The sequence below is a fragment of the Lingula anatina genome, unplaced genomic scaffold (assembly GCF_051362555.1).
Source record: "Lingula anatina isolate TDL-2025a unplaced genomic scaffold, LinAna3.0 unanchor82, whole genome shotgun sequence".
In the NCBI taxonomy this organism is placed as follows: Eukaryota; Metazoa; Brachiopoda; class Lingulata; order Lingulida; family Lingulidae; genus Lingula; species Lingula anatina.
Genome location: NW_028257603.1, coordinates 320,067 through 338,296, shown reverse-complemented (window position 1 = coordinate 338,296; position 18,230 = coordinate 320,067). Strand labels below are relative to the sequence as shown.

General features: G+C 41.7%; 1 protein-coding gene across 1 annotated transcript in view; it reads left to right on the top strand.

The window, feature by feature from the left end:
• LOC106176749 (uncharacterized) overlaps window positions 1-18,230 on the top strand; it is a 30,381-nt gene that overhangs the window by 9,355 nt on the left and 2,796 nt on the right. The window contains exons 2-14 of the mRNA XM_013559260.2: window positions 845-943; window positions 6,287-7,517; window positions 8,343-8,568; window positions 9,681-9,840; window positions 10,223-10,396; window positions 12,116-12,229; window positions 12,743-12,886; window positions 13,302-13,403; window positions 13,902-14,645; window positions 15,196-15,357; window positions 15,857-15,880; window positions 16,530-16,603; window positions 17,049-18,171. Coding sequence (XP_013414714.2) covers window positions 845-943; window positions 6,287-7,517; window positions 8,343-8,568; window positions 9,681-9,840; window positions 10,223-10,396; window positions 12,116-12,229; window positions 12,743-12,886; window positions 13,302-13,403; window positions 13,902-14,645; window positions 15,196-15,357; window positions 15,857-15,880; window positions 16,530-16,603; window positions 17,049-18,171 — 4,377 coding nt within the window. The remainder of the gene's footprint in view (window positions 1-844; window positions 944-6,286; window positions 7,518-8,342; window positions 8,569-9,680; window positions 9,841-10,222; window positions 10,397-12,115; window positions 12,230-12,742; window positions 12,887-13,301; window positions 13,404-13,901; window positions 14,646-15,195; window positions 15,358-15,856; window positions 15,881-16,529; window positions 16,604-17,048; window positions 18,172-18,230) is intronic.

Here is an 18,230-nt window from a genome sequence, read left to right as displayed (position 1 = left end):
CCCCAGCTTCTCCGTATTCTTTACTCGACGCCAGGAGATGTGTTAGTCTGTTAGTCTGATTACATACAAAGAGAATCAACGTGGAGTCGATGCGCATTAGCTAAGTCGACAAAACTTATTGTTAACGGCCCCTTGGTCTCCGTGTTAGTGTAATACATATATTAAGTGGGGATATGAATCCATGGTTGATCTAGGGGATAGGCTCAGGGATACAGGACACCCCACATGCTTGTTACCGATGTGAACAATTTCAAGGTGAAACTGTCGGTCTCAACTTGTCGATAACTGTGTGATTTGTACGCCTAACTACAGTAATTAGACATACCACAATTGATCCCTGGTAACTTTATTCTGTACGTTATACGGATCCCATATGCATTTTTATTTCAATTCGTGCATGGTATAATGCACATATATTTAATGACATAACGATCGAGAGAGAGAAAAAAGACAGAGAGAGATTTTATATTAGATTAAGGGGGCGGGAAGCAATAGAAAACATTTCTAGTCCTCTGGCAGAGTTATGCCATGGTTATACCTTGTTCTTTGTAAATGCGAATGTTTCATAACTGAATATATGTAGATATATACTGATCAAGCTTGGGCCTGATTGCCGCTCAGGTAGTAATTATAATTCTGAACGTTTGATATCCCACGTTATTATGTATGCATATTATTTTCATAGTAAACAACATGAAACTGAACACTGATATCAGTGCGGTGATTTTTATTTTTATTTAGATTCCAACTATAAGCAATGATATTGGTGCATACTGGCCTTCTCTGCTCTGTACACGTCTTCAAGACAAAACCTTAATTAACCATCTCGTTCTTTGCATTATAGCTGGCTGCGTACAAATCCCCAGGGGATGCTGCCATGGGGTCTAAAAGACAATCCCCTGAGGGTGAAGACCACGCCCTACCTCCTCCAGAACCCAAACGGGTAAGTACAACCCTGCGTTCTCAGAATTCGCCTGTTGTACGAGTACATCTGTGATCCGGGGCCGTAGCAATAGTCCGAAGGTTCATTGGTCCGAATATTCACTATAGAACCTTCGGACCAATGAACCCTTGATTAAAAAATCGATGAAAATGTTACCACTTTTCGGACCAATGAACCTTCGGACTATCGAGACGCCCCCTGCGATCCAAACTACAGTACTTTATAAAATCACGCCTATCAACAGTCCAACATACGTTCCCTCCCTTATATACATCTACATTCATGCCTGCGTACACCCATATACACAACAAGAAACAAACAAATATTATACTCGTGTGTATACTAGTACTGTGCCCATTTATAGCGCCTAAATACAGACACCCTCATGTTGCTCACGCGTCGATTTCACATACGTAGCACATTTACTATTAACTTGCTCACTTGCGCTATATACAAACATGACTCGCATCGAGCCTGTTCGGAATGTGTAAGTGCCCACTTGCTAGTGTGCACTAACTCCAAGGGGACTCTCACTGAAAGCAATCAGACTGTCAGACTAACACGTCTCCTGGCGTTGAGTAGAATTATACAGAGAAGCTGCTGATTATATACTCGTACTTTGGACACAAGAGGAGGCGTGTTATTCTGTTCATGTGATTACATTCAGCAAGAGTCTCCGTGGAGTTTGTGCACATTAGCCAGGTGGACATTAGTTTTCCTGAAAGTTTGAATTCTGCCGGACGACACAGACAGACAAAACTCGTACTCACCTTTAAATGTTTCATTATTTAGATTTCTATTTTCGAAAAAAGGTAGCCGTTGACTCAGTGAGTTTGATTTTAACCTTCTTTCCCCTCAATGGCATAAACTCCCAAAAACAGCATAATCCCCAAATGCAAAGCTAGTGTAAATTTGTTCCCTTCGTAAAATAGACCATTACCCCTAAGCGTACGTGGATCCACCTTGTACACAGTTGCATATACACACCACATCGGCTTGAAGTCAGTTTTTTATATAGGTGCTCAGTTAACTTTAAGTATTAACCTCTGTTTTGTTTGTTTGTGGTCTAGTTTTCATAATTAATCGAAACAAATTAACGTGGCCTAATTGAAGCACGTTTCTATATTGAAATGAACTATATCTGCATACAGACATATCACCAACAGTAATTTAAGTAGAGGGAATATCCAATACTTGAACACTTTACGCTCAAATTGAGCGATTTTGGTATTTCGGGGAACGTTTAGGGAGCAAAAATATAGAAATCACTCCTCATAAAAATTGGCATTTCCGGATATTCTGTTCTGACACCTAATACGCCCATAGTAACGACTGCTTACCTTCATACACACGCTTCATCTTAAACAGCACATAAATATATTAGTACATGACTAACCACATTAACAGATTAATAATCCATATGATAAAAAAAATCATCTAGATTAATGAAACCCAAACAAAAAGACTGATGCATGATCCAAGTACAAAGAAAAAAAAACAAATCCAAACATTCTTCCAGGTGGACCTGTTGTAACTGTAGAAATCAAGATGTTGTTTGTTTGAATATGTTGTTTGCAAGGATTGAATGTCAACCTCTTGAGGAGTGCAGACATTGCGTTGCATGCCTCGTGCGAGGTTGGCACGCCCACCTAACTTCATATCAAGCACCATGCAGAAGAGGACCATTTGAACTTCCACGCATCCAACCACCAATGCGTTCTGCACACAAATAGGGCATGTTGGTTTTGCCTAGCCGTGTGTTTTGACTGGCGTTGTGGCCTGCCTAGCCGTGTGTTTGCTGGCATTTTGCGCCTTTCAGTGCGGTGTGTTGGGAGATTGCTCCTCTTTTTAGATCTTACTGTTCACGTAGTAGAAAGAGATATGCACTACTTATAATAAACTTCTAGAATAGGGGGATTGAAGATAGCTAGGATATTTCTTCGATAAACGAAGCAGAAGACTTTGCCAAATCATGTAATCCATCCTCTGAAGCAAAGACCGATATTACAATTTTATTTCATTTTAATTTATTTTATTTTATTTTATTTTATTTTATTTTATTTTATTTTATTTATTTATTTATTTATTTATTTATTTTTTGTACAAAAATCCTGACACATTCTGCCTTTTTAGTGTACAGGCATATGTTACAGCGTCAGCCTCAATATGAAACATTTTCTGACAAAGCCTTTAGCTTTCAAGATATCGATAGCGAGGCGCATACCACGTGACTGTAGTTTAACCACAGTCACATGACCCACAGCAGTAACCATGCCGCCCTAATTAACAGTAACACGTGTTACTAGGCTGACATAAGCTCGGCTGAACTTGACCTTGTTGCGTCAGTGGTTGGACTATCCCAGGATTCCAGGCAATGAGGTCTGTTTGGTTATGATTACCTACCTCCTACCTCCTCTCGGCCTCATGGCATAGTTCACGTGATTAATAACCTCGTTATAAATTACAGATCCGCGAAATAAACAAGCTGTACATGTGAAACATCTTATAGCGCTGCTACGATATTGCCGGAACAATGCGTGTCTTCATCAGTTTATCTGGTATCTTTAATATTTCGCATTGTGACGGTTAACAAAATGGTGTGGATCTTTCGCTCGCTGTTCATTTCTCATCATTAATGTTGTGTATGTTAATGTGTGTCCATTGACTTCTCTTTCTTAGTTAACTCGGGGGGCCTCCAAATAATTCAAACAAAAGATTCTATGAAAACGTGTACAAACGCGACTAGAACAAACACATTAAGAGGAAATTCTGTTATGTAAAAACGTACTAGTAAGTCTACATTTAATTTTGCATTTTTAGGACAGATAATTTTTTTTCGATTGTAAAGAGGAAAAAGCAACAACGATGAGTCTCGCAGTGTATTCTGTAGTACACATTTTACAAAAGTACTGGTAAATGATTTTTCGAGACTATCAGCACCATCTGTACCATCTTTTTCTTGCACTGCCTCCCCCCCCCCCCCCCCCCAATCTACACCCTGTGTTGCCTCCCTTTGCTTTCTAACTCGGTAAGCACCTCGTTTTGCAGCCTCTGTGTTTGTTGAGTCAGACAGGTAACAAAAACAGAAAAAACATCTTAGCCGAAATACATGCGTGTCTCTGGTTTTAAATAACTACTTACAGGAATGAATGCAATACATGCAGTTTTCCAGGTTAGCCTATTTACATCGTACGTGTACATCTGCTTTGTTCAGCCTGTCTTTACCACTTACTACCATCCACAGCGAAATGCATTTTATTTTATCTTAGTCTCCGTGACACACATGCCCTCAACAAATTGACGATATCTGGATGAAAAATAATGCAAACTACAAACTTCAACCCTCTGTTCTTCCATTTTTAACCTACTGGAGCTAAGGCCAAGAGCTTTGGACGCCTTCCAAATATATACCGCAAGATTTCAGCACCAGAGATTTCGAAACCCGAGTATACGTAAATGCATGTCACTACGGCCCTCGGTTCCTTGTAATGTTCACAAATGACTTATGTAGTAATATCTTTTCCAAGCACAGATGCTTATCAGCAGCACTTCAAATTTTATCTAGGGGCTGGAGGAGTAGACAAACAGACAGACAAAATGTCCGCCATCCCTCTCCATCGAGCCTCTTAGTGGCCATAAGAGTTATCACACAGAAAGGTACAGATATCCAGCATGCGCATGCGTTATCTATTTCATGGACCTCACAACCAACTACCTTCCCCACGTCATCAAGTCGCCTGCCTCATCACTTACTCACTACCGCGTCACTAATGCATCATTTTTGTAAATGGTAGCCACTTGCAATTGAGGCCAACTTGTGAAGTTCCTCTTAATTGCACGAATGTGTCGAATTTGATATTAGAATAAAACTTAGAAGATGTATTAGTCTGAGTTATAAGTACTTGACAGCATTTTTTGGAGATGTTTTAAAGTATCAAATCAACAGGGGAAATGCATAACGCGAAAGCATAATAACAAGATGAGGCAGGTTCCTTCCGAAAAACCTATGTTTGTCTCCTAACATTGTATACACGTCCTCTCCTTCCTGATGTCTTCGTTCTATTCTGGACGCTGCATTAATACGTCTTAATCATGAACGCACTGTTAAGACATATTAGCAACTGCAGATGGTATAATTGCACCTTACAAACAAAACGGCGCATACGAATTGTGTTAGTTGAGACGAGTCTCATTCAAACGCAGTAAAGCCCTTCAGTCCATAGACTACAGAATACCCAAACTGTCTCTGAAACATTAACACCAGTGCATGCACACAGTGTAATAACTACCGGGCTGAGAGCCGGGTACATATGTCCTCTGTTTAATGTAGAATGGTGCATTTTCCTGTTCACCGTCATACCTTTGTCGACAATCGTAGTCTTGTATCAGAAACCTCACCGCCTCCAAGCTTTCCATGTGGGCAAGAGTATGTCCAATGAAATATGTCATACAAAGGACGGGGTGCTTGAAGTAATTAAGCTTACAGCTGGTGTTGCAAAGAATTGCCAGTAAATATAAAACGTCACTGGCTTATTTTGATAAATAACACATCAATATCACCATTTTATTTCCGAACACCTTTATTCTCTGCTTCTGTGCTGCATACCTCGCAATAACAATAGCCTTCTACGCACGTCTCATGCTCTCTGACCTTGCTTCTACTAAATGCGTTGTTGGGGGCTACTTTTTACTAATCAAAGGCTGATTACTTATTTTTCTCTGCATGACGTTTTGCTAGAATATTACCAGTAGATACTTCTTTTGAAATTAAGATTTTAATTAAAATCTGGACATTTTTAGGCAACATAGCTGCCATTAGTTACAGTATCTTATATTGCATGCGCAAAGCGGTCGGATGCTCGTGTGCACGTCACACGTGTTGAACTAGACATAAATGTAGCTTCTTTCAATCCCTTAACAAGGAACTTCCACCGGAATGTTAACTAGATGCCATAACAGTTGTTTTGATCGGTAGCTTAAAGAAACCTTTCGCTTCATGTGTTCAGCGCATGAAGATATTTTATTTTCATAACATTTACTAAATGTGTCGTATCTAGAAGTGTACATGGAAGCGTAAATGAACCGAGACAAAGATTTTATAGTGCTTGAGTATATGTACAATGCTCTGAGGTGTATGGAGATAAGTGAACAGAGTGATAACATAGCAATATATTGTTTTTGTGGACTTCGATGTACCAAATAAGGAATTTTCTGTATGTACACTTAAACTTTTGTTGGGACAATAATGGAATGTTTATAGCATTATAACATTATTATCTGTCAGGTGTCAGCTGAATGCATGGTTAAGAGTTGATTATGCTTACATTTATCTCTCATTTTCAGCGGGTCCTCACACGGAGTATAAGTGAACAAAGCACAAGCATGGAGGACCGCGAAGTCTCGCACCTCAGGCGAGATCTCGAGGATGTAATTGAGCGCGAGAGTGACCTTCGCGAGCAACTTCGTTTTACGGAAGAGGAGGTCAAAGTTTTGCGTAAAAAGCTTCAAGAGACTGAGGTTGAAAACGAGACTTTGTCCATGCAGCTAAAAAAGATGTCCCCAAGCGGCTCTAGGGGAGCCAAGGGGACGAAGAAGCGACAGGGTTCTCTGGAAGAGGTTCTGCCACCAACATTGCCGGATATTGCCGAGGTGGTGACGCCGTCCGACTCCGAGTCGGAACCTGACTTTCACCTGCAAATGGAAGTGGCGGAGCAGGAGGCCAAAATACTAAGGAAAAAACTCCAAGATGTGCAGCAAGAGAACGAGAACCTTTTCGCGGAGGTGAAATTCCTTCAGGAGAGGCTCGCTGCAGAGGGAAAGGTCGACCTATCGAAGTACGGCTCTGATATAGAGCTGCAACTTATGTTAGACGAGATTGACAGCTTGAAGTGGCAGCTTGTGGAACGCGACCGCGAGATCCTCGAGCTGAAAACCAAGGTCAAGGCTGGTTCGCTGCAAGAGGCAGGTCGGAAGCAGCTTATTAAACGCAGCAGATCATTAGACAGCGATTTCCAAATTGACGTAAAACGGCAGCTTGAGGCAACGCAGTCAGAGGCAACATTCTTAAAAGAGCGTTTAGAACATTTAGAACAGGAAAATGATAACTTACATAAAGTGAACCGGACGCTGCAGCTGGCGGCCTTAAGGAAAAGTGTGCCTGCCATCAAGCCAGAAGACGCAGCTTTTCAAAATATCGAACTTAAGGAGTCAAATCGAATACTGGAAAAAGAAAACAACGAGTTAAAACAAAAGTTAAGAGAATTGGATTTTAGAACTCAGGATTTAACGAGGGAAGTGAACAGGCGGGAATTTCAACGTGGTAGTGACATGCAACGATCACGTGAACTGGAAGATCAGTTGGGGGAGGCGGGCGAGGAATCCATCGTGCTCAGACGGAAACTGGCGGAGTTGACCGAAGAAAAGAGCACACTTCTCCGGGAACTAAATGAGTTGAAGGAAGGTGGTTCTCGCGACCAAAAGACGCGGAGACCGTCAACTCCCGAGGTGGGAAAAGGAAAGGAATTAGTGACCAGTGACATTTTGAATAAAATCGCTGAGCTTCAGGAAGAAACCGGTAAGATGATTTGGTTATCTGTGTGTAGTTATTATTATTTATGACCTGAATCCTTACATTTAAAACATAGTCCAGATAATGTGCATAATTATGATTATACAAAAACCTTAAACACGTTTTAAATTTGATTAAATAATCATTTGAAAAGGCAGATTGTCTCTTATGTGGGCTTATCTGAATGAGATTTAAAACACACCACTGCATAGAGCGTCTGTGTTACCCTTTTGGTTGTTCTACTTTACGTTGCCTGTACTTGCGACCTTTTCTACTAGCCCTCGTCGCGCCCTCACGCCTTTTCCTATATCAAGGCCACAGATTGATTTTTCGCTATACATTCACGGATATGTTTCTGTTTAATTCTACACACTTTCTCTGCTTTCCAGCAAGAATTATTGAATAGAAATTACTTCATTGCTCAGTTGGCCTTTAGTATAGAGTACCGGACATTCTGTTGATAAGTATTGTATAACTCGCCCTCTCCCCTTCATAAAAAGAAACTGGCGTACTAGTATACACTGTATCAAGCGACCAAAATTATGATAACTTGCAGTGCGCATTTATCTCAATGATTCGAGGGAGTTAAGTTAACAGCATGCATGTTATCACAATAGAGGGCAGATATGTATGTTTGACAGCTGTCGCAGGAAAAACAGAAACAAAGAAAAGGGAAAAGATTTTCAATTTCCTAATTATCAAGAGTTCTGATTTAGTCGTATACGTTACTGGTTTGTATATCTCCCTTTTTTCAACTATGAATATGTTCGTGTTATCTTATGAACAGGAAAGGAACAGCATCTCATAAAAGTGTGATAAATACTTTTGCAGAGGATTTGCAGATCATTATTAAGGCCAAAGACGCCACCAACGAGCAGCTCGAGAGGGAGATAGAGGGACTGAAGGAGGAAATGGGCAACCTAAAGCGAACATTCCGGCACACGGAGGGCGAGCTGCTCAACGAGTTGGACCAGATGAAACAAAAGAACGAAATCATGCAGAACCTGCTGGACCTGGTCGAGGAGAGAGCGGACTGCTTACAGGATGAGATAGACGGGTAAGGGACCGTTCACAATGGATTCTGTCGACCTAGATAGCGCAAGCTAACTCCACGGGGACTCTTGCTAAAAGCAACAGATTAACATACTGACACCTCTCCTCTTGTTTCCAACATACTCGTATATTTACCAGCTTTTATATGTTCTACTCCAACCCAGGAGGAGTGCTAGTCTGTTAATCTGATTGCATTCAGCGAGAGTGCCCGTGGAGTCAGTGCGCATTAGCTAGGTCGACAAAATCCATTGTGAACGGTCCCTAAGTTTGATCTACAGCACAAGTTGGCAGGGTCTGCTAATTCTGAAACACATGGCAGAGATTGATCAGTGACGGGAAACCGCCCGTAAAAGAAATTAGTCTGTCTTAAAAATTGAGTTCATTTATATGCAGGAACATTTGACTGAAACGCTAAACAGTAATTTGCAGTTGCGATTAATTTATGGAATGACGTGTAGTGATACGTGTACTGAGTATTAAGCCTTAAAAGCAGGTAAGATATGGGTTTCGCCAGAACCGTTAAGGAAGAACCTGTACCTGGTGGGATGCTCCAAGCGTTGATAATTAACAGACGTCTGTGTACAGGTTCAGAGGTCTACAGCACTCTTCGTACTTCTCGTTCACCGTAGCAACCTGCCATAGGCGTGATAAATAAAACAAATTATTGCAAGTTATTTATAGGAGTGCAGTCCTTATTTCAGAGGTCAGCGCATTCCAATCTCGCGGAGCATTTCCTGTTTTAGAATACCTCACAGACAATTTCTCTGAACAGCTCGTATCTCTCATTGTGCTTCACGCCTCAAATCAATTGCTTTCCATTCAAATTTAGAAAGCTGCATAAGCAGCATCATACAAATTTGATATTTCACATTCACTTGCTGCTGCAACTGATTTTGTTTTCCGTAAAAGCTGTACGATTGTACGGAGATTGAACCAGTGTCTGGGTCGCATTTAATCTCTTGGCAGAGAGTTGCAATTACCATAGTATCAGCTCATCAGAGATTATTGCTTGGGCTCGTATGCCTACGCCTAGCTTTTTCTACATATACACTCTATCAGAAAATTGGGATAAAACTTGCTTTTAAAAAAGCAAACCTGTCCACTGCATCATTTTAGGTATGGCAGCGAGTCCGGTTCTTCTGAACGGTCAACTCCTAGCGAGAGAAGCGCCATCAGCGTGATCAGTGACGTCAGCCTCGGGAGTGATGACGTGTTTGCAGTGACGTCAGGAGCACAGACACCAGGTAGCACCAAAGTCATACAGAAAGACTGGGATGTGAGTTACCTGTTTTGTTTTTATTTTTTGTTCTCACTTTCTTCCTTGTACAGACCCAACTCTGGACTGTAAGAATGATTATGCTAATCTCTGCGACATTTTCCATCCAAGCTTATCAAAATACATTGAAACTGCTGTGACAGGCACGGTAGTTCGCTAGGGACCATAGTCCGTTCTCCACTACTTTGTACAGGTGACATTCGTCCTAAATACTAAGCCTAAGACTCTAATAACCCTGGACTTCATTTCCTGGGACTACCATTCCTGTCACACCGGTCACTGCCATGTCAACAAACATTTACATATTGAGTCATTTTCAGGGTTGTGTCGCCGTAGTATATTAAAACACACACACACACACACGAGTCCGTTCACTTTCCAGAGAGCCTTTAAAAAGCGCGTGGAGTCATTGGAGCGTCTGTTAGCCGAGGAGAGACAGAAAACGTCCACTCTTGGCAAAAAGGTGGACATAATGACCAGCGACCTTAAAGTCCAGTCAGGGGTGAGAGACCAAGCATTTGTACACGATAAGCAGAAGGAAGAGTTACAGCAAGAGGTAGGGCTGTGAGAAATTTGTGTTTATCCATGATACTTCTACAATGTACCCTCCAATATGAATATTAACATAACTTTTTAAACGGTAGCTTCATAAACAGCTTTCGATTGAGTCTTGATCTTGAGAAATATCGAATTAACTTCTGTATTCGATGCAGGAACATCGATAATATAACTGAGTACTTTAATGGTACCTGAAGGCCAATTATGATATGTATATCTTAGCAGCACAGATGTACCGGAATGTTCTGAGAGGTTCTACCATACAATTAAGGTACAAAGAGCTCGACTCCCCTTCACAAATACTCCACAAGGTTGTTTCTTGGCGTTAAGTTTAGTTATTGGTCGTGTTGGCTGCGGGGGTTACGTTTCAGTCACCTTCTTACGCAATGGCCAGGCTACGAAATAAATTAAGACACGCCGGTAAAGCGGTATCGCTTAGGTATTACTTTCTATGTGAAAATATCCTTTTCGTATCAACACATTTTAAAATATATCGGTTGACGTACGTGACAAACGTGTGGTCGGTCAGTTTAAAGTAGTTTGTGATTGGGGTGTCAATAGTTTGGTTCCTTTCTACAAAACCCAAGAATATCGCAAAACAACAAGTTGCATGTATTGTATTATGGTTTCTTGGTGGACCAAAGACGTCTAGAATACCACTGGAGACTTGTTTACGCATAAAAATAGGAGTTGTTTTGCAAAAATAACAAGATCAATTGCGACTTAAGTATACGATTTTCCTTCAATTCTGTTATGACCGTGCTCGGCATGCAAGATTACAGTAATTAAACCCCACATGCGATGTCTTGCATTTGTCGTCACGTTATATTCCCATAAGACCTACACACTGTGAAGATGTACTTGATGAAACAATCCACATTCATGGCCTAAAGTGTTGTGTTAATGCAACATTCGCGACTTTACAATCTGCAAACATTTGTATTTGAATGATCCCGGGGTCTTCACCGCGACATGCCTCGATTTCTATAAGAAAATTGCAATTGATTATCAAAGAGATTAATCTCGGAGAACCGGCTCAATGAACATAGCTCAATAACAGAAAGATTACGGCCCTCATTCGATCTGTACCATAATCTTAATTTCCGTTTATCTAACAAAATTCAAATGGTAAACAGACAAGTTGAGGAGCTGCCGGCATCTTGTTGCTTGCTTGCAATGTTAGGTAGGCAGTGGACTGCATTGGCACGTTTCTGCTCGTGTGTGTGTGTGTGTGTACATGTGTGTGTGTGTGTGAGTGTGTGTGTGTGTGTACAGGTGTGTCTGTGTGTGCCTGTCTGTCTTTGTTAGGGACCATTCCCACAGATATTTGGATCGATCTATCTCCCTGGGGAGTCTCACTAAATTACTATCAAACTAACCGGCTTAAACGTCTGTCACGCCTAGCAAAACTGTTAGGGGTAATTATCTTTACCCTTAGCTAATTCGGTAGGTGTGACAGACATTTAAGCCTCTTGAGCTGATAGCAATTTAGCGTGAACCCCCAGGGAGTTAGGTCGATCCACATGGATCGATCTAAGTATGGGACCCCAGTTTTGGTGTACATGTATGCGTGTCACATACAGACCGCGCACCTAAAGAATCAAACGTACATTCAGATAAGCAGGCATCGAGCAATGATTCTCAACGAGCAAATAAGGTAGGGCGAGTGTTAAAATAATTTGAAACGTATTTATATATATTTTTTCTTTAAATTCAGCTCCAGCAATGCCAACAGAAACTTTTCCGTGCCACCAACCGAGCAACAGATCTTGAAAATACACTACAGCGGGTGCAGGCAGCCAACGAACTGATGCAGCGAGATATTGACGAGGTAAATGCCTGAAAAACGATTTTACTTCCAAGAATTCGAGTGTTTCTCAAGTCCCACTGTGATCGTGAACCCGGGGCCGAGGACATCATCAAATGTATGTTTAGCTAAGCTGATACCAATGGTCAATAATTACCAATCTGTGTGTATGAGTGGCATTGTAGTTTTGAACAGTATCAACAGCTCTTCGGTCTGCAGGGGCGGATGCAGAATTTTTTACAGGGGAGTCCGATTTTTTAGGATTGACAGGCCTCGGATTGCAAGGCCGAACCTCATCCCCATGGCGTCAGGTTCGGGGCACGCTCGAGGGGCCCAAAAAAAATTGCTGTTTTGGAGGGCATATTGCGCCATTTGGTATGGTTTAGAACTATGATTCAGCTTTTTGGTGTCTTTTTTTATCAGAAATCGAGTAGGGCAGGACCCCCCTGACAACCCCTAAATCCGCCACTGGGTCTGCCATCATTTCATTTTATACTTGCTGCTTCTAGAACTTGATCATATCCTCCCGTTTTTCAGCTCCGTGATGGCCGTGGGAGCGGTAGCGCCATCTGGCGCCGTGAGAAAGAAGAGATGCAGAGAAAACTCCAGGAATTTATGAAGAAAACAGAAGAACTCCACCAGCAACTCCAGCGCCAGGAAGCACGGTGGTCCAGTGGACAGGTGGGTGTTGACAGTATGCAAGTGGGTGTTGACAGTATGCAAGTGGGTGTTGACAGTGGACAGGTGGGTGTTGACAGTATGCAAGTGGGTGTTGACAGTATGCAAGTGGGTGTTGACAGTGGACAGGTGGGTGTTGACAGTATGCAAGTGGGTGTTGACAGTATGCGAGTGGGTGTTGACAGTGGACAGGTGGGTGTTGACAGTTCACGAGTGGGTGCTGGCAGTAGACGGTTGACTGGTGGGCGGTGACATTTGATTGATGGGTGTTGACAGGTGCGAATTGGCAAGTGGATGTTGACAGTTGACAACTTAGTGTGTCACGTGGCGTGGTGGGTGTTCCTGGGGTTAAGGTTACTGCCCCTGTAGTTCTGACATTGAAAGTGTAAATTAAACCGTTCCCTTTAATATTTTCTAGAACGATTCGAGGTCTACCATCGAAAACGAGATCAAGACTTTGAGAGACAAGTGCGCAGACTACAGGGCAGAGGCCAAGGAGGCCAAACAACAGGCACAAAAGGTATTGATTTCCATAGCCTTTACATTATACATATAGTTTTAGCTATTGCCATTGTATGTGTGTGTGCGCGCGTGATAGAGAGAGAGAGAGAGGTGGGGAAGAGATGTAGACCTATGTATAGGTGCACGTGACGCCGCTATCACGTACTGTACATTGTAATTAAAAGACAACAAAATTGCATTCTTTCAGTTTTTCACTTATTTTACAGTTTTATATGAAAAACACTGGTAGAGCAACTCCCTCCTTCAAACGTGGAGGTACCACATGGGTAACACTCTAAACTACCACCAGAGAGACAACACAATGCACTGTGTTACAACTGTACCTCTAACACTATGTTTAAATAATAACACCCATTAATTTTTGTCCAATAATGTTGTGTTTTCGATCTATTTAAAAACACGTGTTAGGCATGGTCAAAGATATTGTGCGAACCATTTTGTTATCATATATCAGCAATAAACATTTCAACTGGGAATTCACTACATATGTTTTCAGATTCAGAGCATGATCAAGGAGAAGGACGAGCAGTTTGCGCATGACCGTTTCAAATTAGAAGAGGAGATACAGAACCTGTCCCAGACGCTGAACGAGACGCAGGCCACCATGAAGGGCAAGGAGGACCTTCTGAAAGAATTCCAGAGGATTCTGAAAGAAAAAGACACGGAAATTGAAGAGCTTGAAAAGGATTACTTTAACGTTGACGACGAATTACAAAAACAAGAAGGCAATCTCAAGGAAAAAGAAGCAGAGATAAAGCAATTGCACGAAGAAATAAAAACTATGAAAAATCAAATTTCTGATAAGGATGATAATTTGAATCGATTAAATGAATCAATAAGGACGCGAGACGAACGTCTTAAAGAAAAAGATGAGATCATTCGAAAAATAAATGGACAATCTGGTTTTGAAATTACGAGAGCCAGACGAGAGCTGACCGAAAAACTATTACAGAAGGATTCAGAATTTCAGAAACTAAGCCAAGAGTTTGGAAAAATGAAGGTTAAGCTGGACGGTTTATCTAAGCAGGAAAGTGAATGGCGGAAAGAACAAGAGGGTTTTAAGGAACAAATTGCGAAACTAGAGGAAAATTTAAGGAAAAAAGAACAAGAATTTAAAGACAAATTTAATAAGGAAAAGAGTACCTGGGAAGCAGCCAAGAGGGATCTGGAAAAATGCGTAGCCAAGGAGAAAAATAAGCGAGAGGAAACGGAGAAAAGGATAGACGACATTTTGAGAGAGGTATATGTAATTGAATTATTTTCTTATAAGATTAACATTTTATAAGGAATCGCCATGTAGCCTATAGTGAGATCAGATTTAGGGTCCGTTAATGTTGTAATACTAGTACATATTGTCAAACTAGAAATGAATAAAAAAGTAATGTTTTTAGTGTGAGTGCTCGAGCTTGTTGATTTTTTATCAGTTGGGGGACTCGAGACAAACGGTTCAATATTAGTGTCTGTATTCATGGTGTGTATTTTGATGTTTAAATGTGGTATTTTCATCCCTGTTGGTACTGCCAGTTCCATAGTAGATTGTGGTTTGTTGGTGGGCTTGTGTCCCGAAAAAAACATGGACTATTTGGTGTATATGAAATATATACCTAAGAATAGATTTTTTACGGGACAGATAAGCTCTTTCGGTCTTTTATGTATTTTTTTTATTACTAGAGAGGGGTATGCCTCCTACCTCAAAGACAGAGACTGCTCAGTGCAGTAAGCGTGATGCAGTTTCTATCTTCACAATAAGAGCAGACTATCACTTAACCATGTCCTCCATTTTCCACCAGTGCGTGAGGCTAAATGAAGTCGCCAGACTGCTAGAAATGGACCACAGAGACTCCCAGGGTATGACGGCATCACGGACCAGCCTGGCCGGGAGTGACACCAGCGCCACCAGTGAGGCCAAGTGGGACAGAGATAAAGAAGATATACGGAAATTACTGGACGGGGTAAGTAGCCATGGGTACCACTGGTGCCTAGCTGTGGCACCGACTGCACCTTGCTCAGTCACATGCCGGAAGTTGTAATAGGCTAAAAAAAATGACCGCTTTATGAAGTGATTTTGCTTTGGTCTCCATACTAAGCTTATTGTCAGCTTTCTTAAAGTATACTAAAATGTGTTTGTTAGATACCATAAGAATCTTTTCTTCGCAAAAGAAAATTCATGTTTTATATCAATAACAATTCGAGAATGACTTTTATTCCATCGAGAGATTTTCCGCATGAGTGTCGAAGCCCTCTGTCAGACCTGTGAATTGAGAATGTACTTTTATCTCCTTCGTTGTTTTAGCAAGGTGATATTGACGCCTTAGCTATCTTACTTTTACTCACCCTTTCCCCATCTAGGTATCGCCATATCTTTTTTTCATCTAATTTTCTCGAACTGTTTCTTTAAATGCTGCTACATGAACCGCCATTGCTTACATACCGTCGATCAATCAATTTCAGCGAATGGTTCGTATGTTAAAGGAGGTAGGTCAGTTTGAAAGCATGGGAATATGTAGAATTTAAATAGCACACTATTGTCTCCAATTTTTGCCAAAGACCGTGTTTTGTTCCCCGATCGTAGGAAGTGGTCTAAAATAGTGATTGTGTGAATGGGTGTATTTCTACCGTCATGTACACTTCAGTATCTATACTCATTGCTGAGATGTGTCTCCACGTCAGCACTACAGTGTTCCAGTAGTGGCACGTTTGGTTGTATAATTGAAATAAGTGTTAACAAAATGGATTCACTGCCTTGCATCATCTTACAGTTTTATTTATAGTTTTATTTATAGATGACACTTTTTCATGTACATGTATTTATCTTCAATGTAACTGAAGTTTCCTGGCACGTTTGTATAGCTGTACCGTGTATATACATTTAACTCACCTGTAGCATCCTGTAAACCACCAAAGCATCTGACTTCTTTGCAAATAGAACCTGTAGCCTACTGCACAGTATATGAAGACGTTGGCTATCCTTGTACAGGACGTTCGTTCTCTTTGTGAAAATGTAAAGATTGAAATAGCGTCCTCTGTTTATTTTCTACTCCCTCCAGTCAGAGCAATTACATAACGTGTCTTGATAAAAGTTGCCATGTTTCACAATTCAGTACTCGCACTCCATTGTTTTCAGGCATTTAGCCAGATTTCCAGACTAACTGGTACCATTGCAGCGTCCAGTGACAGAAAGCAACCAGGACTTAGACGGTCAGTGTATTCTGCAGTCTTTTCTAAAATTAAAATATTAAGGAGGGTTTTTTTTCTAAAGCACATCACTAAAATTACCTCACTTATGACGCAGATGACCATGCGCAGGGACTTTTCAACTCTCGCTTAATTCTCATTTACACTCGTTTACAGTGGGAGCGAAAGAGTGTGCCCAACAATTGGACCGGTTTCTGAGTTAAAATGGTGGTTTCAAGCTATGTAACAAGACTACAATAAATACATTTAGACGCAACACGTCCAAGAAAAAAGTGCCATATGTTAACGGTGATTCTTTCGAGTAGTTATTTTACATTTCATCAAGCTATTATACACAATTAATTATACAGTTATCCTTCTTTACTGCTAATGAACAGCGTAAAAAAGAAAACACGAATGTAATCTGTTCAATCATTCGGATTTTAACACGCTGTACTTTTTATTGCAGGTCTCTGTCCAGCATTGAACTAGAAGTCACTCCCAGTGCGCCTGCGCGAATATCCGCTCCTCCGCTGATGTCTGCGTCATTCACAGAGGGTAGCGCCACCGCTCCCCTGGGTCCTGTGCTACTACCCCCACCCTCACACAAACCCTCCTACAACTCAGGGTCAATGAGTGCATCCACGTCACGTGACACTACCCCTGAGAGGCAGGGTCTCCAGCGGTTCAAGAAGTTCACCAACTATCCGATGCCCACGCCAGGGTTCATGATCTCCCCCTATGGCCGGTCCAAACGGACGCCTGCTCCGGCCACTGCCCCCACCGATACACGACCATTTCAATTCCAGCCATCGCCTACTAAAAAGAGACCCCCATTACAAAAGAGTTTATCTGCAGACACTCCCGGCGAGGATGTTCTCTTCACGGCTTCTCCTGGATATGTGCCGCTAGCAGCGCCCTCACGGGAGCAGTTGATGAGCACATCGCCAACTAGGAGCAGTGGCGATAAACAGTCTCCAAAGTCTGCCAGGCAGCATTTCTTCGATACTTACTCTTCTTCTTCAATATATTCGTCCTTGCCCGCTAGAGGGCGACACGCACAAAAAGGCGCTAGCAAGCCAAGCGTTTTAGAGACAGATTTTCCGGTGACTGAATCACAAACAAAGACCACCAAACCAACGACGACGAGGTCCGGGTCCACGGAATCTCTTCCGGCAGTTCCAACATACAGTACCGACCCACTGGAGACGCCAGAGAGCGCTCCACATAAGAAACACCACTCGCCATTCCGATTTCTTAGCGGCAAAGACAGACGTGGTCTCTTTAAGAGAGCGGGGAGTCTAGAATCCGCTGTCAAAAACACTTTAGCAAAGATCGGCATCAACGTGTCGTCGCCAGCGGCCCCATCCAACACCGATCCTAAAAAAATTAGCAGCTTTTCTCAAAAGGTGAAGCGAAAACTAAAGCGAAGTTCATCGGCTGACTCTGCAGATAATGTGGCAGCCAATGGAGGGTTAGCACCTCTGACGTCATATGGCAGTGACGTCATAGGCCACGACAGTGACTACAGTCTGAACAGCCATTTGTCGCAGTACGCCAGTGGAGCCAGTATAGCTACTTTTGGATCCTTGGTAAGCATAGTTTTTTTTTCTTTTAAAGACAATTGTGTTAAATGGATATTTAGTTAAAC